Below are 24,456 nucleotides of genomic sequence, written 5' to 3' on the forward strand. Positions count from 1 at the left end.
TCCGGCGTGCACCAGCGGGGGATTCCGGGCAGCCCGGCCGCCGTCCGGCCCCACGGCCGCGGTGGTCCCTAGAGCTGCGTGGGCAGCGAGCGGAGGGGAACAACCGGCCTCTACGGGCGGCGGAGCACAGCCGCAGCGCGGGCCAGCAGGGACGGGAGCGAGGGCGCGGGCAGGCGGTCTCCTCCGGAGCTGTTATCAGAGCGTTACAGACCCAGAAGCACCACCTAAAATCCTGTCCTACCAAATCCGACAGTCCGCACAAGCGGGCTTGAGGGACATCAGACCCATACACCTCCAAGCAGGGCCAGGCCCCCGCCAGCTTGCCTCCAGCCCAGCGAGACGCTTGCACGAGAGGTCACCGCTAGCGGAGCACGTTCTCGCCCACCCAACCGTTCCCTGCGTTTTTCCTTTTTAAAGCCTACAACTTACCTTTGGTAAACCTCACTACAAATACGAGGGCGTACCCTCATGAGGAAGGTCTCTTGCTCCAGTTTTCCGACAAAGGCAAGCTACGGAAACGCGCAGCAAGACAGACGCGTGCGGAAGGGGGAGACCGCTGCCTCTCATCTCCACAGGCATGGTCTCATTTCATGCCACCCCAAATGCTATTTAAGTGAGGCTTATCAGTTGTCCTTTCATCTTCTCCGTATGAAGGTGCTTTTGAGTACTCCTCCGAGAGATGATCACAAAAGGATTCCTAAAAGCCGGCAAGACTGCAATTAGAGCCCACCTGCCGCACCAGGCATCAGTCTGCAGGGGAAGCACCGAGACTACGAATTACCGACCGTGCCGTGCGTAGCCCGAGTCCCCTTCACACTGGGAAGATCCCCTTGCAAATGCACCGCAAGAAGCATTCCCGAACTCCAACAGCGGCCCAAGGGCTTGTGACATCCCTTCTCTGAAAACAGGGACAAGCTCATCACCGTACGGCCCAGCGTCCGTCAGGGACAGCGCCGGTGCCTTCGACAGCCTTTCTGCCGGAGGGGAATTCAAACCAAGCCCCCTCGGCCCCCCAGTCCCACCTGCGAGGCGACCGGCAAGACAAACCACGAGCAGGCACATGTTGTACCAAAGAACACACCAGCAAACATCGCTTTATTACACCGGTTCAGTTATCCAGACTAACCATAAAAGCTGTTTAGATGGATGTAGACGAACAAGTCAGTGGTTTATGTATTAGGTGAAAGCTCCGGAATCGCTACCAGGGAACAGGTATTCTTCAAAACTCATTTCAAATGTACAGAAGTGGGTCTCTGGCGGGGAGGGGAGGCGGCGGCGGGTGCGACAGGCCCTCCCGGGGTGCCTGCCGCCACCCGAACCGCGGCAGAGCCGGGAGGCCGTCCTGCGAAGAGATGGCGGGGGCCACGGCGTGAATCAGCACAGACAGAATGGAGACAGACGGACCTGAGCCTCGCTCAGCTGGGACTACACAAGCACAACACACTGGTACGAGCTACCAAACAATCGGTGAACAGTTCGTAAGACTGGTCTAAAGCTGGAACTAGAACGACTCCGGGTGGAAAGGCATAGAAATAAATACGTGCTCCGCTCAGCATTCTCTGCCCATTCACAGACTTGTCAGCATCTAGTTACACAGCCATACATTCTTCACTACCTCACAGCAGCAAAATACTAGCATTTAAGAGCAGCCGTTGAGCGACTATCCACAGTACGTTGTGCATACTCGAGAAAGCAGCCTGACGCTACCCCTCATGCTGGTCACCCTCCTCTCCGTCTGCTCAGCAAGCGGGGCAGCCCCCGGCCCCCAAACCCTGCTTCGTCCGCTGAGCAACGCGGATGCAACCAAAGCGCTCGATTAGCGGAGGACTGCCCTACTGCTAAGCGCCCGTCCTTTAGGGCTGGCAAGTATTTGGGTCACCCTGTAAACATGGGAGAAATGCGGATTTTGGTTGTCATTCACGTACGAGACCAAAACGGATCAAAACTGCGGATGTCTGCTAGTCAGCGGCTCCACAAGTCTCCTGCCACTTCAAAAGTCTGGGGTTGCACTCTTGACATTTTACTGGTGGTGTTTATGTCATTTGCTTCTGGATAAACACTTCCCTGAAAAATACGCTTTAACAGCCAGATTAGATCACAGTATTTAAAAAGTGATATGGTTACGGTTACGTCAGTGCCTTAGACGCCGATGCAAAGGCTTAGAGCAGAGGTTACAAAATTGATGTGTAGTGTAGCACTTACATTTTGGAATAATGACTTAAAAAAAAAAAAAAAACAACAAACGCAGCCCAGGTTTCCAATTTCTTTTCCTAGATGCTGAGTCACCAGCAAAACTGCTGTCTAGCTTGGCCTGCAGACCTCCGCTGCTACGCGGCGCCTGGGGAAGACCGATGCACTTTGCCTCAGCTCGCTCCTTTGGCAGGGCTGGCGGCACGGTGACAGCTACTTTGTGCGTGGCTGCAGACAACGCCTTCCCCAGTCGGACTCGGGAGACTGCTCGGTCTGGAGTTACCTTGGGAGGAACGGGGCAGCTCTGAAGGATGGCAGAACCAGACGTGTCCCGTACAGCAGACACCAAGAATGAAACCCTCTTGGTAAACAAACTAAAAGAGCTGAGAATAAGGCAAATAACTTAAGACTGATGGAGCAACTCCCAGTTTTCTGCTTGTAACACATTTTACTCCACGAAGCAAAGGAAAGGCAGGTTGACCTTTCTTACTTAACCTCCCCTTACACTTAAGAGATGACCAAGACTAAATGAAAAACTAAGAAAAAAAAGAAACCTAAGGAGAAGTCGTCTGTCTCCCTAGAGCTGTGACACAACGTAAAACTATTGTAGGCTATTCCAGGATGTTGAAAGTCAGTTTAGAGAAAGGCAATAAGCCCCGTCTTAAGGGGCTGTAACAGTAGTGTTCTGTATTACATTCTGTGCAAGTTACGCAACTTGTTCACAAGCTTCAGTTTATCTATGTTTATCTCACTGCAGTTCTGTTAATTGGTGGCTGAACACTTTAAACAACCTTACTCCACAGCTCAAGGTAGTTTCAGCAGAAAAAAATTCCCTTCCTGTGTCTGGTATCTGTACGCTCCAAAACAAGTGTTCCTAATGCCCAAACATCGAAACCTCGCAGTTTACTGGCAATAGATCAGCTAGATTCCCTTTGCGCTTTGTGCTAAAGCCCCTCGTCTCCACCCCTGGTTTCCAGGGAAGACATACGACACGCCTGAATGAAGATCCCGTCTCGCTGCAGCGGTGCTGGTTCTGATTTCCCTCTACACAGACTTTCTCCGACTCTGACTAGGTGCACGTCAGGAGAAAGGGTGTGTACGTCAAAGTGACATCTTCTCCCCGAGAGGATTTCCACACATTGGAAAGCTAACAATGAAAATTACAAGTTAGGTAGGATAAGGTTGAAACTGTCCACCAGGCCAGCTTGAGCACTACGAGTTCCTTTGAGCCCTTTCTCTGCTGCTCAGAGTTTCCTCTCCCTTAGTTTGTTCCCGTTTTGTTCATCCAGCATCGATGAGTGTCCGTCACCATTGCTCAAGCATTTGTCCTTTTCATATTTGTGCTCTTGCTTCTGTCGCCTTATCTCCTTATACCGCAAGGTGATGTCACTAAAAAGCAAAACACACAGATGTGAACTAGTGATGTGAATAAACAATGCTGATGTTCAATAATTCTTACACAAAACCACTGCGGCTTTAGCCACCCAAAAGAGTTGCAATCTGTCTTCAGGAGGCACTGAAGGCCAACGACAGCATGCATTTGAAGATACTCTTTTGAACGGGTGTCCAGAAGAACTCCCCCCGTAAGACCCAGGCTAGACCCGAGTGTCGCACATCAAACACTGCCTACCGAATGAAGAAGCGCCAGGCTGTCCAGGTGAGCACAAGTATAATCCCCAAGATCCAGCACTGGGTGATGTAGAACGGAAGAGAAAGCGTGAGCGTGTATGGATCGTACTTCACGACAATCAGGAACTCCGTGGCAGTGATAGCAGCAACCAGCCATGCCTGCTGACCCAGTTTCTTATGGAACTTCCTGCAAAAGAAAGGCACAGATAAAACAAAGCTACTGCTGTAAAATTAAGCATTCAGAGAAATATTCGTAAGAAGACAGCTGGCGTAATAATTTCATTCAACTTTGCACTATTCTAAAAGTCTAGTTTGGATTACACATGTACTAAGCCTACGCAGGCTGATGACTTTCATGTCGGTATCACTTAAGTTTCCTCCGAGAGGCTCTGAAAATACGTGAAAAGTTAAACTGCATCATCACGCGACACCAGGAACTATCCCCATTTTCAGGGTATTGGTAAAACCACATCAAACAATTACCTGACCAGCTTGAGATCAGCTGAGGTTCAGGGTACGGTACGAAATAGGAGCCCTACTCCTAGAGTTCCTCTGCGAATGCCAAGTCACACTGCCATAGCCATATTTAACCCCTATATAATTGCATTCCAAAACTTACTCTCTTCCCAAAAAGGTATTCAATGAGCTGTCACTAATGATCTCTGAACAGATTTTAAAAGAAGCAAGCTTGTAACAAACAGGCAAGATACTGGAAGACACAAGGACGGCGTTTCACTTCTAGGACAACACAACCTCGGGGCAAATACATGATTAATATTTAATCCCCAGGGTTTGTTTTTAAGCAGTCCCAGACAAGGCAGTGAGAAGCTGCAGTGCTATGTACAAGTCTAGTGAAGGACTCATCAATCAGCAATGCCAGAAACCAAACTGCAGTAGAATCCAGACATCTATTCCGAGGCTCTGCTTGCAGAAGGAGAGATTGGAAATACACCATCTTTGGGGTCACCTGTTCCTGCACGGGAAATACCTAAAACCAGAACACCTAGAGGAATACCTTTCAGGAAACCTCCTTACCCTCACAGGTAGTAGCCTATCGCTAGAAACCTGGGGAAGTTGCTCCATCTCATCCAGTTAGATCCTCCGCTTCTTGACCTTGTCTGTTCATGTCGTTTCTAGACCTGATGTTTTTACAGCTTACTGACCTGACAGACCAGGTGATTCATGTGTCAGTAATCAAACGGGGTTCTGTTTGGGCAACAGAACAAGCCGGTTTTTATGCATTGGACTGCACCGAAATCCTGCCCACCGCAGCACCACTGTGCCTGCAGATGTGCTATCCAGCAGCACAGAGTCAAGTACATCACCTCCCGCCTGGCAGACTAAATTTTTGTTCTTCCATCACCCATCTTCTGCATCTAAAATGGGATTTTATTCCCATTAGAGGAAAGAACCAAGAGAAAGCTACTACAAGTTGTATGTCCTTTTTTTTTTTCTTTTGTTTTTTTTTCAAAGGCATGACTTAATTAATGTTTCCTGAAATCCAACTGATTTGAATCAAGGAAGACTGAACTTGAGAAAAGCAATACCCTCGACCACCATAACCACAAACTGTTTCACCAGCAAGGACACACGACTTTTCTCAACAGCCTTTGGATGCTATCTTTTACTCAAAAACCACACAAAGAAGCATTCACTTTCCTGTTAGCCCTAACCCTGCTACATTATCTGATGATTATGTCTCTGAAGATGTCCGAGAGAAACCACGCAAATAGAAGCGCCACCAACTAAACGTAAAGGCGGCTGTTCTTTTTGCCTGCTGCTATTCCTTATTCTGCCTTTGTTCTAGGTGCCTCTGCTTTAATCACAGGGAGCATCTATTCTGCAGAGGGCCTTGCCCTCTCACTTGACCACAGCGTATTCTGAAGTACGTTTTCCTACCAGGTCCTTTCCCTTTTGTCCAGCTTACTGTGCTATTCCATTCCTGCCACAGCGTAAGGTGCGAAGTGAAACACATCCAGGAAGAACTCAGTGTCAAGTGGCAGGACTACCGGGGCAGGACAGAGATGTGGAGCGAGGCGATACAACAAACCTAGAGAGGGCTGGGGAGAGAGGGATGGACGTGTTAAGATGACCTCTGCAGTACTTCTAGGGCATTGCAGCAACGGGAAATTCTAGTCTGGTCTACGACTGCCGTGATGCACAGCCTCCTGTCTGGCTGAGGCACTGATTTAGTAAACGCTGTGATATTCAGTAGCCACGTAAGCTCCTTGGGCTGTATTTTCTTGCCGGTTTTGCCATGCAGTGGATGAAAGAGAAGCCACCTCACAAATCCCTGATTAGGATTTCCTTGGAGAGTGGCTGCTCTGCTAATGCTTCCCTCTGCTAGGCAGAGAAACAAGCCCGCCTGCCGCCTCCAGCTAGCGTACTGCCCGGTGCGCGCACATCAGAGCAGGCCCCAGGCATCCCCAGTAGCGCTGGGGCAGAGGGAGCTGCAACTGCACATCTGCTCCCAGTTTCTCTTTCCCTGTTCCCATCAGATGCCAGCAGCTGCACTGGAGAGAGCGTCCTTCCTTTAGCAGGTGTTTTCCTGGTGCTCAGGCATATCTGCTCCACTGCATCCCCTTGGATTCTCAGATCTGGGAAGGGATCTAAGCATGGAGGGCAAACAGAGCTTCTCTTCGCTCTCCCGAATCCAGGGGAGTCGTTGCAAGTCAAGCACACAAAACACACAGTTTCTTAAACACGAGGCCTGAGAGTCATATTTGACACCAATGCATAAGTTCAAACTACACAAAATCGTCGAAATACCCTGGAATAAAATATGATGCAGTAAATCAAGCATAGGTTACTGCTGATGCAGATGGTATGACTGCATTCCATTTAAAAAAGTATCCTGCCTAGGCCAACTCAGATGAAAGGACTTCAGAAACTGCTCCAGGTGGTTCATCTGGTACAACAGATTAAATGGGCAGAAACCAGCCTTAACACATGGATAGAGAGAAAAAACGAAACAGCAAATCTCTCACTGTGAGCTCAAGCTGTTCAGATGACAAGGTCAGCTTTCTGCTTTGCTGATCTGCTTCCTCGTTTGCCATCATCTTCTTTCACTAGCTTATGAGAGCACACTGACAAAAAAGAATTAAAGGTAACCCCAAGAGAAGAGCTGTGCAGAACCTCAAGCTGCCAAGGAAGAGAGTTTGTTTCCTGCCCTTCTACTCGTGAAAGATTTTAAAGAAAAGTCCTTTTTTTGTTTGATGAATGAGATTAAAATTCATGGCCTCAATGCAGACTCCTTGGAAGAGACCTGAAGACTAGAAACCAGGAAGATATGACACAGTCAAATGCTACAGACTCTCGCATCAAGATATTTCTGGTCAGGACCATTTCACATAGCCAGTCCCCAAGAACTCAGAGGCAGCATGTTGTTCACAACAGGAGCGTGGTATGTAAGAGCTGGAAAAAGCTTCGAGAACCACCCCTCTTCTTGGACTATTTCAATTCTACGTACTTTATTGTCACCATGCTCAGACCAAGTTCCTGAAAGCAAAGCCCTAGAACTGTCTGCCGATACTAAGAATCCTGAATGGGAAAAAGAGAGTCTTCATATTTGAACTTCACTACTTTCTAGACTAAATACTGCAAGGTTAGCTGAAGAGATCTAATCGGTTTATCTCAGACAATCCCGTCACTACCAGACAAGGCAACGAGCCATGTTTCTGACAAGGAAGGTCAATGGAATATTCCAGCCTTTGTCCATTAAGAAGCTGAGTGCGTTTCCAAAAGAAAAAGGTCAGGAAGGTTTCTCATATGCTGTTAGCTGGGAGCCTCTGGTACAGCCTGCTCTTCCCCAGCAGCTTCGCCCTACAATGCAACAGGAAGAATCCAGAACAGTTCCTTGGTTCAAGACGATGTGCAAGTGAAAATACACCCTGTTAAGTTGGTAAAACGGGGGTAGATTATCTCTGCTTGGATGACCTGAAATGCATGAAGGAATTGAAGCCCAGTTGCAAAAGCCTTCACAGAGAAGATACTAGGTAAGACCAGATGCTAGGTTCTAACATTTTGCCAGAACAGTCTGATGAGGTCAGCTCTGTGGGGCGTCAAGCAGAGCCACGAACCTCAGAAGCGAGGGGGCTAGTCACCTTGCCCACCAGGACAAATGGAACAGTAGGTGGTGGCGGCAACGATGAAGACATGCAGTTCAAGATGAGAGCCTCGGCTTGCTGGATGGACTTCTCCAGCTCATTGGAAGAATGGCAACAAGCTGAATCAGCAATGAGGCACCGGTGACTGATGATTCTCCTACATTTCAATGTTATGCCATGTGGTTGAACCGAGGGCAAAGGAGTTTTTCCAACCCAAACACAAGGACCAGAAGATTGTGAATGGTGCTAAGGAGAGGAGCTCACCAGTGAGAGGCAGAGACCTCTTCTTACCTTTGAGTTGGAGGCACGTCCCAAACCAGTAGGTCCGACACCAAAGGCAGGGGCAGCCTGCCACTGCTGAATGTCCTGAAATCCGACTAAGCAATGTGGGTTGACCCTTCTTCCCAGTTCTAGGAGTCAAAGCCTTGCAAGGGAAACTGATCTTCATAGAAGGTTGGAACCCTAAATTCTGAACACAGACACTTTTTGCGTTGGTCAGCGACAGACAATGAAACATCCCTTGAAGCCAGACGTTGTCTTAGACTTAAGATGTGGGCTCAGGCAATTTGTGACATTACTACTAAAACTTAAAAGAAAACGTGATTTTGAGAACAAAGCTTTCTCAGGTCTTACATGGTCTGCAGAAACAAAAGCAGCAAGGACAAATATGATGCTTAAGTAGGAACAGTCTGCAAGTACATGCACTGTTGTGTATGGGTGCACTTCGCCTTCAATACACTCTGCTATAAAGCGTCCTCTGATCTGCAAGAGGGTGCCACAAGAGCTCCAGAGGACCAGGGACCGGTTGGAAGATAGCTCAAGAAAAGAAGCGCCTTTAAGAAACATTTTTTTTTTTTTTTTTTTTTTTTTAGTTTGGGCCCTGTTGTCCTTAGAAGGTACATCTAAGGACTGTAGTTCCTGGCTGTCAATCTGAAAGTGGAGTTCAGTACTCCTCTGCCCACAAGCCAGTGGCCCTCCAGCTAATTTACGCATTACGTTCTCAAAAGAGTGATCATTTATTAAAAACTGAGGTTAAAAACAGTGCACATCGAATGCCCTTAACAACAGCTGTTCTCTAACCAGATGTAGTCAGAATTTTACCTCCAAAACAAAAGAACACAAAGCAGATGCTTTGGGATTAGGCCTTTTTGTCCCCGACAAGCTGAACTACTGCCCTGAGATGGATGCCAACAAGCTGGAGCAAATTCAAAATAAAGCAAGTGAAGCTTGACATGGTATATACACAAGAGGACTGGCTTACGGGTCGTCCATGAAGTCGTAGATCTCCCTCATAGCCACACCTCCCACATTGACAAAAAAGACAAGTCGTAACAGGACCAAGTAGTGTTCTGGTGGCATCCAAAGGACAAACTTCAAGTAAAACGTGTTCAGCTCTGCCAATAAAAACTGAGAAAAAGGACATTTTAATTACATTCAGAAGACTTCACTGCATGAAGCCTGGAACCTCCCTCTCTCCCTGCATGACTCCCCCCGCCATTTCTCTAACGCCACGACTCCTACTCAGTATTACTGAGCGCACCACCACCAGCTGCGACGACGACCAAGGACAGCTGGGGTTGTCCCACAAAAATTTTCTGTGTGTTGGAAGAGGTATTAAAAAAACCACAACAGAAACCTGGACAAGCACTGCCTCTAATTTTGAACAAGTTTGTCGGGAGGTTGAAGTACTTGCAGACTACTGATAACAAATCCTAAAGGCAACAACTTGTCCTTTCACTACCATTTCAAATCTGACTGAGGGAACCCCAAAATAACAAGAGGCATACGCAGCACGTCCTGGGGTTTTTTGGTTTGGTTCGGTTTTTTATAGTTATGCAAATGCCACTGCCAAAGCCGACTTAGGAGAATTGGTTACACATTTATAGCAAAGTGTTCTCAAGTGAGCTGCCCTGGCGATGTGATTAAGTGAGCCAGCAGACAGAAGTTTCTCACTTCAAAAGAAATTATAAATGGCATTAAGCATTGTTTAATCCAAAAGAGCAAACCAATACCTGAAGCTGCTTATAAACTGTCAGCTGAAGCTAGGCTTTGCTAAAAGAAGCATTATTATACCAAAGACTAGTATAAATTCAATGGAGCCACTCAGTTGCAAAATCTGCTCCAGCACCTAAAACCCGGTTTCTTCGGGGTGCAAAAAGCTGGGAGTATGCACACAGTAACCATCCGGAGAAACACGCATTTTATTTCTGCATGCACATTTCCTTTACTTCTCCCGTAAACTATGGGAGCCTCAGCAAGTCTGTCGTGCTGCATGAACTTGGCAAACGTCTTATGTAGCGGATATCAGGGGATGTGAACTCGTATTCAACCGACTGAGTTTGCAAACTGCCTGGCACTCACTGCTGGCACTGCTGAACGCTGCTTGTGTACTCACAGACAGCACGCTGCTCCTGAAGCAGCTCAGGTCTGCAGTTTGACATCGGCGTAAAATGCAATGCTACTGCGAGAGAGAGGCGGCGGTGGCTCGCCGAGCTGACTAACGTGTCCCACTCAGCAAACTGTAACAGGGCACTTCACTGGACAGACCCCAAAATAAACCATGCTCCCCATATTTCAAGATGCTTAAAGGCATGCTGTTCTAGCAACTGTTAAAAAATACACGGGGTTATATCCCGTACCATAGCAGTAACACAGAAACTGGTTAATGCCCACCGTCTCTGGAATCACCAGAAGTGTTTTTTTAGTTAAACTTCACAGTTGCTGAATTGAAGTAAGTTTGAGTCGCTCAAAGCAGAGCCAAGTGACATCCCAGGGACAGCACAAAGGCCAAAGTCCCCCGGCTGAGAAGAGGCAGGAGTGGGGAAAGAGCACTTAAACCGCCAAGGTTATCCTCCCTATCAGTGTCGTGTGCGCAATACCTGCGACTGCGAAATGGAAGTTACGAAGTCAAGATGATGCATTCCCATAATACAAATTCAAAATATTATCTGAGGCAAAACTGTGCACTTCAGGAGCCGTGCTGCTCAGAGCTAACGTACAGAAGCCCGAGGCCTTGGCTGCAGTCCTCTGCAGCTGAAATGCGACATATATCTGCTTAAGATTGAGAGAAACAAGCCACTTCCATCCAAAGCCAATGTCTTGGTAGCAGCAGTTACTTGCTGAATTATGGTAGATCACAGTTTATATTGCTCACCTTGCCAATCAACATTGTTCAGCAAGCAAGAGCAAATATTTATGCAATGAATCTGTAAACGAGAAACATGGAAACAGACACCTTTTCTGCCGGATTGGGAAGTGATCTCTTCCAGCCTCAACTAAAGAAACGTCACCGTGTCAGAGTTTCAGCCTAAGTTACTGTTTGTACAGCTGCTTGAGTGTCACAAAACATTACATCAAATGACAGAGAAAAGACAGAGAAGTTTCCTTACTACAAAGATTATGCCACAAACTGCTAGCCATCTGCGTAAGCTGGACGCTGGCTTCCACTCAAATTTGACCCAGCTATACGGGGTGAACTGGAAGACAATTCTCTTCATTTTACCTCTGAAAGAAAAGCAGAACACATTCTTGCAATTTTAAGAAACAGCACATAAGGGACATCTACTAACATTTCCATTTGGGACCCAATTCACATATGCAAAATGCCTCCATTTACTCCATAAAAATTACGACTTAATGAGATTAACATTCTGAGTTGGGGAGAAGCCTGTTATTTGAACTATCATTTTAAACTTTAATATACTACAGCCACTGTAGTAAGCAGTTCCTCAGTTCTGCTTTGCTCAGCAAAGACACGCTACAGGAAAGGGTAGCTCATTACTGGTACAAGGCTACAGGGGATTTATTAAATTTTAAGTTGCAGCGTCCCAATTACTGCGAAGTTCTGATTACTAGGGAACGCATTATTTGCACAAGGACCAAACAGATCCTTGCTGGGAATGAAAGAGTATGATCCTGACTTGGATTCCTGCACCTCCTTTAACAATTTCATTAAACAAGCTCATTTCCACAAGATGCCCTCACTCCTAGACATCAGGCAATGCTCCTTACAGACAGCTGTATTTTCAGTAATTTCATTCGCAAGTTAAATAAAACTCTCATAAACGAGCTTCCATGCAGTAATAAGTTCCTAGATACTTGAGTCATCTAAACACACGTGAATTCTTTCATTCACATTAACCCCAACAGAACACCTTTCAACAACCAAGACCTTTAGCACCGGCCCAAGCTTTACGCTGTGCTGCTGCTTGCGGAGTGACTCTCTACACCAGCTTACTTGTATGTAGGAATGTTCCAAAGTCCTTGCCATTTGTAGGTTTTCAAAGAAAGCCAAGACAGAGTCTTCATCCCACAGTAAATTCCTAATCCGTTACATAAGATCACATCCATGATCCACTGAAAGGAGAAAAACACAGTGATGCTGGAGAAGAAAGAGGGAAGCTTGTAGAGGGACGAGACTACAGGTACCCATACGTGCAGACACGCTCTCAGCCACCGGGACCGAACGCCCCCAGAGGAGAGAGGCGCGTGAACCGCCGGGAGAAAGAGCCTCAGCTGCCCAAGTCTGCTCACATAAAGCCAGTGTGTTCCGCAGATCGGGGCTGCAGATTCTCTTTTGCTGTATTAATTCTGCTACAGAACAGACCTCCTCCCACTTACTATCAGCTCAACTCCACGCTATTAACTGAGAACTTCAGAAATACACCAAAAAAATCTGAACGTGTTCCTACGGACTGGATTTTATTATGCCCAATAACTTGACGTGCTCTTTAAGCTTCCGGCTGCCTCCTAAAGAAATGACTTATCTCCAGGCTCAAGATGTGAAATTAAACACAGGATTTCTCCCCATGCTCTGTCTTATTGCCATGCGTTAATTCTGGAGATGGAGCTCTTGAGCTGAAAAAAAATTGGCTGTTCTCTGCATTCGAAGAAGCGGGGCATAGAGTGTTAATTTCCTAAGTTTTTTTGAAGGCAAAATAGCTTTGCTTGATGTCTCTATACATAATGCATTTACTTTTATCAATACAACCATGTAGCAAATCATTACGAGCTTGGGAAAGAGCTCGTACTGTAAGAATAAAAACAAGCCAAAGTAACATAAGAACCATAGATGTGTGCCCTGAATGTAGATAATTTTGATCACTCTGGTAACCAATTTACATTTCATAGGAAAATAAAAAAAATGAAAAAAGTGTCACTTTAAGGTATAGAGCTTGTTTTTTCCACAGAGAAACTAGATCACAGTAGTCTCTCCGGCTTGAAAAAATACACACAAGCAGTATTTTAGGACAAGAATGGTTACAGACTATCACTTTTCAGTAAGACCAAACCTTTATCTTTTAAAACCTTTTTATAAGCCACAACGGAAATTCTAAACACAATAATATTTACTGTTTTCAGAAAACAGTGAAGATAGGTTTGCACAGAAGGAAATGCTGGACACAAATGGCACTGAGTCCAGCTTTGTTTGTTTTTTAACAGGCAAGAAAAATCACCATCTGAAACTTGAAACACAAAGTTTTACCATCCTCTAAATTTCAGATTTTATGGTTTGTACCATCACCAAATATTTGGAAACGTTCGGGTAAAGCTTTAGATTCCTCTCTGGTGCGAAATGAACCACAACAAACATTTAACCACCTGCGATAGTCTGAAAACCCACAAAACGATACCAACAGTGACAAACAACACAGAGAAGCACCGATGCTCCTGAGCTGCAGCAGTCACACACGCATCTTTGGCCACAGGCACATGATATAATTTAGTTCTCACCACTTCCGACCCCCTCCCATTAAAATATCTACTTCCATTTAGACAAACGTATTATGATCTGTGCAGTACATACGTGATCCCACCAACATTCACTGAAGTTCGGAAGCTGGTGTTCCAGACTGTACTCCAGAAACTCGAACATTACACTGATGATCATACACATCCACCAGTCTCGAATCATCAGCGTCTATATAAAGGGAGAAGGAGTCTGTCAAATATCCACAGCAGTTGCAGCGTACCAAAAACCATGACAAAAATGAATACTTGCACACCAGACTGAGCAGAACCAGACACCACTTACACTAATGCCCTTTAGAAACCTAAATAAAGGAGAACTCCATAAATACTGCAGAGACACCGCTCAGATTTACAGTTTGCAACAGTGTATGGAAAAATTAGGATTTTTTTTTTTCCCCTAATTTCAAAACCGATCACTTAAGGAATACGAGATTAACCCTTCTGGACGCTGCACACAGAGGACACGCATGGTGTGCTTTGTTTGCTGGTTATTTCTACAGCTCAATATCTTGTCTCCAGTACCCAGAAAAGGATCGGGAAACTCATGACAATCTTATTTTTATCCTGTGATAGTCTAGTAAAGCCAAATGCCCACAGGCCTCTAAACTTCTCATGGATGCAGCACAATAGACAAGACAGGCACTGGAGAGTAGAGATGATTACATTAATACCATTATATGAAAGAATAAAGGCAGGCAAGACAGGATTCAGAAGGAAGTTAGTGAGTTAAATGGAATTACTGGGTGCTCGACCATCACTGGTAGCATCGTCCTAATGCTGCTCAAAAAAGGCTTTTCAGAGCCTGCTTAATGCAAGCTTTTAGTCACCGGCACTAAATCTCAGCCCTGGCTGTGCTGGGACACCTGAGTCCACTTTATATCAGCTAGCAGCTTGGCAGGGCGAGCAACGCAGAGCAGCATCTTCTTCCACGTTCAGCATAAGGATTCAGCTCAACTGCGGTCCTAGAACATAGCTATCATCTCAGCCTACTGTCAAAACAAGGGAAGAGATTTGTGGTAACACTTTATTTCATATTTGTAAGTGGGTAAGAGCACAGAGGTCTGCTGTACCCTCAGCAGGGCGCCTAGATGGGAAGTGGCAACCCCGAATGTGCTAGTATTGATTCTGCAAGAGTAAATGTAGCTTGGCATTGACCGCCTCAGCCAGAAGACGGGAAAATATAAGCTATGCATTATCCATGCTAGTCTGACAACATGCGATCTAAATGACTCCAAAGCAAACAGGGAGGCCCACAATAATTTCTGATGAATGAGGCACGCTCATTTTCCATATTGCCATTCCAGTGCTTCGAGATGCAGCTGAAGAGTCTGATACTCAAACCAGACAAAAAAAAAAAAAAAAAAAAGACAAACCCAAACACATGCTCATCTCTGTGAAGACACCACACTCACCATCCAGCGTTTTAGAGAAAAATACGCTAACTGACAATTAAGAAATATAGCAGCCAGTTTCCTTCGAGCATAGCAGCACAAGCACCTTGTGGAGTATGCTGGGCTCTTCAAGTCAGGCTGCAGGTGGACAAGACGACACATCATCTCAAGCACTTCTGCAGAAACATCTCTCCAATAACAACCAGGCTTCTTCCAGAGGCAGGCAGGTAACAGCCTGATTGCGTGACTGGCACATCGCATTCTATCCCATTCTAGTTCCTCGGGAATGTGTTACTACTCCCCTTATGTCTTGTTACCAGGCTCTCACTATCTAGGCATTTTTTCCTCAGTATGACATTATTTGTAAAAATAAATACAGAATGTAACTGAAATGCTATTCTGATATTGACGTTTCTAATGTAATTCTCTTGGATGCAGAAAATCCAAGTTCCTCCAAATTTGCAATTCTGTGTACTGACAGCGCAAGCCACAGACCAGCTGATCTGAAGCCAAGGTCTCCCCACGCCTAGCATACTTATCTTTTGGTTACAGGGGAAAAAACAGCACAAAACACAACACTGATAGGAATACACCTGCACTTTTGAAAAGGAAAAACAAAACAACAGTTATAGTTTATTTTTAAAATGGCCTCAGCTTTTTCAGTTTATTATATACAGTGGTCTTGCAGGTAAAAAAACAAATGAGGTCTGCAGGGCAAAATAAAGTTAGCTAGTAAGTTTGCTCAGGTTAAAAAAAAAGTTAATATTTAGACCAAAGTAATCAGCAAAACATGTGTTGAATGTGTTCTGCCAGAGCCAAGCACAACTGGAACTCCTTCCGCAGTCGGTTGATATTGACTGAGAAGTAACAAGAACGAAGCCACTACCCTTTTAATGATTTAAAATCCCGATCGGGATGCCACTGGGAAAAGCCTGCCTTGGATTAGCAGTAGTGCAGCATCGCACACCTACGTTTGGGTAACAGCAGACTTCCACTGCCTTCTCTGAACGCTGCCTTCCCCATACTCTACGTTCAAAGGTCATTCAAGCATCTATCTTGCTACAGGAGTAAAGATTTTTACTTTTATTGATTGGACCTCAGAATGAATTATGGCGGAGGAGGGAGCTTGCCAATGTAACGTTACTTTGGAAAGAAATGAGGTGACCTAACATGGCCGGGGGGAAAGCCTTTCATGTTTTGCAAACACAGTCTAGTTCACAGATGACTGCCTAATATAATTGATCACGAAGACTGGCATCACTAAAACAGAAGCAGTCAAGCTTTAAAAGTAGAATAGTACTGTAACAGAAGACCCATTCTTACCTTCAGGTACCAGCCAAAAAAGTGAGCAGGAACAAATCCATCCAGTTTGTCCTATAAACCAAAGAGAGAGTGTAGGTCACTTTGCACTACAGACAAGAACCCATTAAGCCTTACTTTTTCCAAGAAAAATGCAGCAATAAACTCCAGTTGTTTCACATATAAATACTAAATGCATTTTATGAGTGAGTTTGTTCTCAAGTACAGTGAACAAACAAGCTGTCTTCAAAGCAAAGTCACAATTTTAAGGGGCAGAAACTGGAATTAGGATCATATTGATAAAGCAGAGACTACCTTTTTAATGCTAAACGTCATGTTCCTTGCCTTCCAAGGGGAACACATTCAAGCCAGAGCAAGAACGTGCATTTCTTCACCAGACCCCCATCTTTTATCTAGCACAACTTCTTACATCTTATCAGTCCTGCCACCATAAACCCCTGGGCAAAGCGTGCCTTTCCTCCTCCTAGTTTTGGTGCAAAACTAGAAAAGGACAGCTGCAATTGCTCTCAGTTATTCCAGCTCCTGATGCACTGAAGACTCACGTGGTAGACCCGAAGCATTCAGCGCTCCTCACTACACAAGCGCTAACAGCTCTATGCAATCGGCGAGTTGTAAATAATCAGAATTCCTCTGCCCTTGAATTTCAAGTCTTCTGTTTGCCAGCGGGAAACAATAACCTGGCAGTTTCTGGTATTCAGAAAAGTGCAACTTAGGGGTTGCTTGGCAACATGCAACTTCTAAACTTTGTGCCTCAAGGTGACTGGAAGTAGAAGATTCTTTAAGCACACAAATAAACCCAAACTCCCAGGGGAAAAGGTTTACATCAATAATCTGAGAAACAAGGATTGTTAAACAGTTTACTCTCTCTCCTGGGCAATGTAATTAAAGAGAGTCGTCTCCATCTGATCGACAGGAAAGGTCAAGAGAAGACAAACAAGAAAACTGAAGAGTCAGTCATGACCTGTCAACGCTCAGACAGACTCATGACTGCACTTCGAAGAGTTTAATTAAGCAACCTTTTATCAAGAAAATAGTCAGAGTCATTAGCAAATAACTTTATTTGTTGCTTACCCAGATGTTGTGAAATGGATCCGTTTCATTGCCAGGATCATAAATAAGGCAGTTTCCACCGTAGTCTCTTTCCGGCAAAGGAACACCTAAATGTGGATCAATGTACTTCATAAACTGTCTGCCGTCTTGTACAGTCTGCAAAAGGAACACAAATCCCATGTTTTCCTCTTAATAAGTATTAATACACAGAAAAGTACAAAGAGAATTAATATCAACATTGTATCCTCGAATGTTGTTTTTTGTTTTTGTTTTTGTTTTGTTTTTTGTTTTGTTTTTTTTTTTTAAAATGTGTTGCAGGACAATTCTTGAAATATATTCAGACCTCAGAGCATCACACAGCATATATACCTGACTTTCTGGGCCTCCAACGCTAAATACCAAGGAAAAAAATGACTACGGAATGAACTTAAGATTTCTTAAAGATGAAAAATGAGAGATCTTTCACTCCGTTTCCTAAGCCTCCCTCCCAAAAGCCTACCACCCGAACGGGCACACAATTCATCCTTCCCACCGACCCTCTTGCCCCTCCTCTCCCCGCCTCGAGCTTGGCGAGGGCACAGCAAAAGCAGCCAGTGTCTCAGGACAGGCTCGTTTAACGCTGCATCTCCCGCGTTAGTGACCTCCTGCCTTCCCAGAACGGGAGGGATCCAGCAGCGCTTTAAACACTCGGCTCCGCGGAAATGCAGTACCCGCGAGCCTCAGCGGATCGAGCGCGCCGACGACGTGCACGGTTAGCGGGATTGGTCATGCGTGTGTGCTCAGCTCGCTTCAGCTACAGAAAGTCGAGAACTGCACTGCATTTCATGGCAGAAAAATTTCGCGTAGCTCGTTGAATAAACAGTCATTTCAAATAAGTCCCACTAGCAGCACAGGTAATAAACTTGAAGCAAACAGCAAGGAAGAAATTGTCAAAATATTAGTTATAAACAGCGACCAAAACTTGAGCTAGCTTACTAGTAACTCGCACAGACATTTGCTGCATTAGTATTGCCCGATGAAATTGCTCACTGTTGTGGTCAATGTTTTACAACCGAAGCAATGTAACATCTATGACAGACTAGCAGAGAGTAAAAGCAGGGCAAGGCCAAAATCAGTTCACAGCAATAATAATAAAATTATAGAATAAAACCAGTAAAGTCACATTAACTGTAAGACAAGTTTCAACTATGAGCGAGCTTGTATTTGCTTTTAATGAAGTTTAGTCACTTACAGACTCAGCATAATTTTAACCTTATTTAAACTAGTGCAAAGTAATAATGTATTTTTAGTAAAGAGCTGAGCAACAGCTAGCAAGCGTCCTTAACAACTGAACGGCTGGCAACGTAACGTACCGCCAGAGGAAAGCAAAGCAATTCCGGGCTTTTCTATTAGAATTCGGAACTACAACAGTACTATCAGATAAAAATGAAACATATCATTCAGTCTGACTGCAGCCAGTCAGGAGCAGCATTTACAAGGATGCCTGGAAAAAAACCCAGGGTGACATGAAACAGTAAGAACGTAAGAACAAATTGGAACTGAGTCAGTATTCCTCAGCGGCGAGGAATAACAACAAAAACGGCAAGACAGACCTGTTCATGCCTGCGAAAGGGTCAGAACTCCGCTCCCTCCAAGCGGGACAGGCAGCCTGAAAGAAACCCTAACGAGACATTAGGGCCCTGCGCAAGGGTTTACACTGAACCCCCAAGTCATGTCAACGGGACAGGAACGCGCGGTGGTGTGCGCTGAGCTCCTGCGGACACATTCCAGCTGCCCGCTGAAACAAGCCAGGCAAACAAAAAAGGAAAAAGAAAAAAAAAGGACAGTTTTGTGTTCTTAAGAAAGCTTGGCACTGACTTGTGGGGAGGCTCCAGGAAAGCCAAGCAGAACACAAAACGCTGGAGCCAAAGGAAATCTTTGATTAGCTGGAAAGGGTTTGATCAATGTTAAAAACTTGTTTGCAAAGCAAATACCCTACTCCAGCAGAAGACAGATGCCATCCTGACACCTCTGAATTCCAGCCCCACTTCAAGCTCACTTGGCCTCTAGAGGCAAAACGTTTTTTTTAAACATGTTCCTCATCCTTCTCTCATCTAAAATGACTTTGTAAAGCTCCCTGCTGAGTAGGTGATGTACTTGCACAACCCTTTTATACTACAGAGCACCACGTTACCCAGATATCAGCAAGAAGGACCTATCCAAAAATGAACACCTGGGGACTCTAACTGGAACGTAAATCTGAAAAGCAGCCAGCTGTAGGACAGGACAGGACAGTCACCTCTCATGGTTCACTACCTCTACCCTTGCTTTTGGTTTCAAACCACGCTGTTTCCTGAGGAGATGACCGCAATCGTTGGATGCGTAACTGAGGAAAGGTGAGTCTCCTTCCAAACCTCGAGCTCGCTCTTGGCGCTCAGACTTGCCTTGCAGTGGTGTAAGTGCACATATAGGGACACCGCGGCTTCGTTAACAGCGTCAGGTTCGCTGTTCTTGCTCATCTCAGAATATTTTACCTCAACTGCTGCATTTCTGAGAAGTCATAGAATTGTAAAGGCCAGGGGAAAATTCTCAGTTTACTAAAGGATGAGAATATGGTAAAAAAGAACATGCTTTATTTGGAAGTACCGATAGCATGTCTTTCTAGAAAAACCATCATCCTCAGTTTGCTGCCACTACACAAAGTTGTGCCTGAGGTTTCGGTTTATGGCAAAAAAACGTTCAAACCACGTATTATCTAAGGTAAAAAGTATTCCAAAAGATTAAACAAGATGAATTCACTCCACAATCTGGAGGATCTAAGAAGCTAACAGCTGGTACACAACTTCAGCAAGTCACAGCAAGTCCCGCAGAGCAGAGACGAAACATCAGAAGCGCCAACTCCTGATCACTTGAGCTAAACAAGAACTCTGCCTTCTCATTGACTCATTTGAGAACACTTCACGGCGGTGTGTAACCGAGGCTGAGACTAACTGGAGGTGAGACAACAAGGTGAAGTATTTCTGTAATATTATAATTTTTCCTCAACCTAGAAGTCTCAATGATTTGATTTCACAAAAATGAAGAGCATCTCCTGTAGTCAGCGAGAATCCTAAAGAACACCACAAAGGCTTTTATATCCACATTAAACTGGCATTTAGTAACTAGAGGTCTAAGTTACTTACCTGAAAGAGTATAAAGATGAGGAAGAGCTCATACACAACACTGACACACAGCCAAAACCTCCAGTAAGCTACAGAAACAGAAACGGGATGTTAGCAAGCTTTCCAGCAAATCAGCAGTCAACTGTTCATTTACTGTAACATAACTAAACATTTCAAGAAGAGATGCTCCCACCAAGGAATTCTAAAGCCCAGCATTCAAGTAAAGCCTTCACCATCCTTCCTAAAGAGTACAACCAGAAAGGCTCTTTACCTACCAGACAGGCTGCTCTGCCAACTTCCCAGAATTGCCCAGGCAATGACCTGGATCTGTGAGAACGGACCAGGATCCCCAAGAGCGCCCCAGCCCAATGAACGAAATATTTAAGAATTGGATGGAAAGATGCATGCCGCTTGCAATGCTTTCTAGCAGTCCTTGGAAGAGAACTATAGCCTTCCTGAACTAATCCGATTTCTTTCTCCACGCTCTCACGTAACCTGACCTGTCCGGCTTTGGTTTTCCCAGCCCTATCGTGGCTAACGCGCTTTCCCGACTCCTGCCTGTGTACTGCTAAAACAGGCAGGACTAAGGCCAGCAGGAGGAACCACTGCCTTCACTTTCCTAAGCCCATCTTCTTCCCTGAAGACAAGGTTGTTTCCTCAAGGGGTAGAAAGCATTTCAAAATACCAAAGATATTTTCACTTTTACTAGGCATTAAATAAAAAAGAGGTACCAAAGGTTTAGCAGGTGCTAGATGCAAGACCTATGAGATCATCTGAAACTCTTCATAATCAGAGAAACATCATGCAAAACTCAGCTGCTTCGGAGGCTGCAGCTGTTTTTCACCCTCCGGAGATGTGCGAGTACAGACCTTCTCACGCTGAAGCAACACCTGAATCTGAAGGGTACACAAATTAAAGTGTTTGTACGCTTCCAGCTCCATCACTGTCCCCTCGGTTCTTCTGAAAGACTCAGTCCGGAGGCAGCAGGCTCTCCGACTGCCCTGGGTGCAAGCGCTGCGGCCCATGGGCTGCGCCCATGCCCCCAGTTCATCCTGCTCCACCCAGAGACTGGTTTGGCCTCTGTTCCCCAAGTGTCTTCTGGGCTCTGAAATCTCATCCAGCGTTTTGTTACCTCCTGTACAGGAGGAAGCAGGTTAACGTAGAGCCCGTATGTGCACAGAGCGCTCCAGCGTTTCTTCCTAACCCCATCCAAAAATTTACACACGGTAATTCAGCAAAACTTGACTCATTCCAAGTGGATATTTAAATCTCTCAGTAACATCACACACTAATCACCCTGGAATGATTTTCATAGACTTTCCTTCGGGTGTTTCCTGCTCACACTTACAAAACAGAGCTCTCCTTCCATGGTTACATCTCGGCGATAGCTAGAATCGCACTGGGGCAAAAAGGGACCGAGAGAGTTGTTCGTGTGGGTGAGTGGAGACAGCGGGCTGTTCCGCCTGCGTGAACGTGCCTTGCCATGGAGTGAAAAAAACCAGAACCTCAGGCCTGATTTGGGCATTTATCTCTCTTCCCTCCAAGGCAACTTAAGTATGTTAATGGGTAACAGCAGGACCATGACATGAATAACGCCAGAACTGAACATAAACTCCAGGCTTGCAAACATACTGTTGGTCAGCTCAGAACCTGAAATCAGCTAGCCGTGGTGTTGCAGAGCCTCCCACAGGCTTGCTTGCCCCCTGAAACAAAAAAAAAAAGTCATCTTTGCCCAATTCAGCCTCAAGTAGCAAAAAAACCCAACCAAACAAAAATATTCCACATTTTTAAAGAAGTCTCTAACAGCCTGCTTCTGACACCATCATTAAAATAGACTGAAATGTGAGAAGGTGTGACCTTTTGTCAGCAAAGCTGCTAAATTAATTTCACCAAAATGGCCTACTTTACACTTCCAGGGGGGAAAAAGGAAAAATAGAAAAGGCAGGTGTGGCCTGGACAGCGGGAAGTTCAGAGCTCTGGGACAGCTTTCACTGGAAATTTGGAACTTTTAAGATTTTTACTTAAAGTCTACAAACATAATTGTCATTTCTTAATTATGCAATACAATGAAGTGTCTTCTCAGGGATCAGACATTAAAAAAACCCAAACCAACCTCTAAACGCACGTTATGAGGTGGGTTTGCCCCTTGGTCTCCTCGAGGGAAGGAAAAGCAGAGTTCAGCCTACCTTCTCCCTGGAGAGGCAATAACTAGCGCCTCTTGTGCGGCTCTCCTTACACAAGAGTTGCAGAAAACACGACTTGAGACTTCTGTCCTTCCTTCAGATTTGATTAACTTTCAAATCCACTGGCAAATCTCTCACAGGACGGACCCGGCGTGTGCGTGCACTCTTCTCTTTCTAGAATGCAGCTCAGGAAAACCAAACAAGCAAAAAGCCCTCCCTCGGCCAAAGGATTATGTGGGAGAGAGGAACCTCTCCCGCCCCGGCACCGCTGTGCTGCCGAAAAGCACTTCGGCCTTCTGCATGTGAGTCTGCAGGACAGAAACACAGCGGCGACTTAAAGTGATGAAAAAAACCAGGTTGTGTTTGATACGGTGTTTTCTATCCTTTCCTATAATGACTGCATACCTTGAAGGTTAAGCACCGTGTTCATGCCAGACGAATTAACCTTGCATTAACACACTTCTCCCACAACAACTGAGCACTGCTTCCTTCAAACATCACCTCCAGCCTATGAGCCTTAAAAACACCGAGTTTTTTCTGACCTATAAAGCCTTGTATGACAGATTTTACATTACTCGGACATAACGTGGCAGACTAGTTCTGAAACTGATGTACATATAGTTCAGAAAGCAGAAAAATCTAAATCCTTAGCTGCACTTTTCTCCTCCTATATACATAGGGGTCTGGCAACAGAGGATCTGCAGCTGCTGAACATGCTCAGCAACACTTCATCATAAAAAAACAAGATCTGGTTATAATTTAGTACGCTCTCCCCGGCCGACCTAAGTACCCCAAGAGGTTTTGAAGACTACTTTATTATACCTGTGCGTGTACACCAGAAACAAGATGTTTTCAAAGCTGTACAAACATTGTGTTCTCTCTCTTCCTGGACTGGCCTCCGCTTTAGCCATAAAGTTATTTTTGGCATACCTCTAATATTTGTTTTCCGTAAATGCACTTGTCACCATGAACCTCCCTCAAATTAGGACCATCTTCCTGATTAAGTAGGCTTCAACTAACCATTTACCTGATAGGTTAGTGATTACTATGCTCAAACACTAACCTGGTGCTGCTGTAGGGAGGCTTGCAAACACAAGATGAGCACTTAACAAGAGCGCGCTGCCTGCCTGAGCGCACAACCAGCACTTACCCCCACTTATCAACAGAGGCGCGAGTTTGACCTATGCCACCTGAAAGGCTACATGAGTAAGGGGAAAAAAATTCTAAGTTATTTGCCCAGGCAAGGCACTTACCTTAGAGCTGCGAAGCGGGTGGAAGCTATGAAGTGCTAATCAGAAGTCGCACAGGGCCCGAGCAGGGAGAACTGTCTGCTCCGAGCAGCCCCGTGAGCCTGGGCCAGCACACGCCTGCTCCAATTACCGCTCCGGAGTACACGGCTTTCCACAGCAAGCTCAGGTTCAAAAGCACCACCCATGACCCGAGAGTCGCAAGGAGCAGGAGGTGGGACAACCAAGAGAGCAGCAGAGGCAGGCCAGCCCTCCAGACTACTCCTAGCTCCATGTGGGCAATTTTGTATTTCTAAATGCAATGCCTGAACACATTAAATGCTACGTTAAGATAGAAAAATATGAGTTAAAAGCTCAGCTTGTCCAAACCCCTACATAGAGTCATTTATTCCACCCAGTCAGTGAAAAAGCAGCCAATTAGTCTCACTATCCCAATAGTCCAATACATT

The 24,456-nt window shown here is 45.4% G+C and overlaps 1 protein-coding gene across 3 annotated transcripts in view; it reads right to left on the reverse strand.

Annotated features, from left to right (window-relative positions):
- Window positions 1-1,099: 1,099 nt before the first annotated feature.
- Window positions 1,100-24,456, reverse strand: part of PTDSS2 (phosphatidylserine synthase 2) — a 30,641-nt gene continuing 7,284 nt past the window's right edge. The window contains exons 1-10 of one of the 3 annotated variants that reach the window (XM_082318517.1): window positions 21,447-21,660; window positions 20,599-20,666; window positions 17,459-17,593; window positions 16,391-16,441; window positions 13,732-13,845; window positions 12,163-12,281; window positions 11,315-11,429; window positions 9,187-9,332; window positions 3,821-4,006; window positions 1,100-3,579 (exon numbers count right to left, since the gene is read on the reverse strand). In XM_082318517.1, the coding sequence (XP_082174643.1) occupies window positions 3,435-3,579; window positions 3,821-4,006; window positions 9,187-9,332; window positions 11,315-11,429; window positions 12,163-12,281; window positions 13,732-13,845; window positions 16,391-16,441; window positions 17,459-17,569 (987 nt within the window). In that variant the 5' untranslated portion in view covers window positions 17,570-17,593; window positions 20,599-20,666; window positions 21,447-21,660 and the 3' untranslated portion in view covers window positions 1,100-3,434. Of the gene's footprint in view, window positions 3,580-3,820; window positions 4,007-9,186; window positions 9,333-11,314; window positions 11,430-12,162; window positions 12,282-13,731; window positions 13,846-16,390; window positions 16,442-17,458; window positions 17,594-19,029; window positions 19,093-20,598; window positions 20,667-21,446; window positions 21,661-24,456 lie in introns of those variants that run through there. The other 2 variants (XM_082318518.1, XM_082318516.1) reach the window with 2 other exon arrangements.

This window comes from Platalea leucorodia (genome assembly GCF_965183815.1).
Source record: "Platalea leucorodia genome assembly, chromosome: 7".
Lineage (NCBI taxonomy): Eukaryota > Metazoa > Chordata > Aves > Pelecaniformes > Threskiornithidae > Platalea > Platalea leucorodia.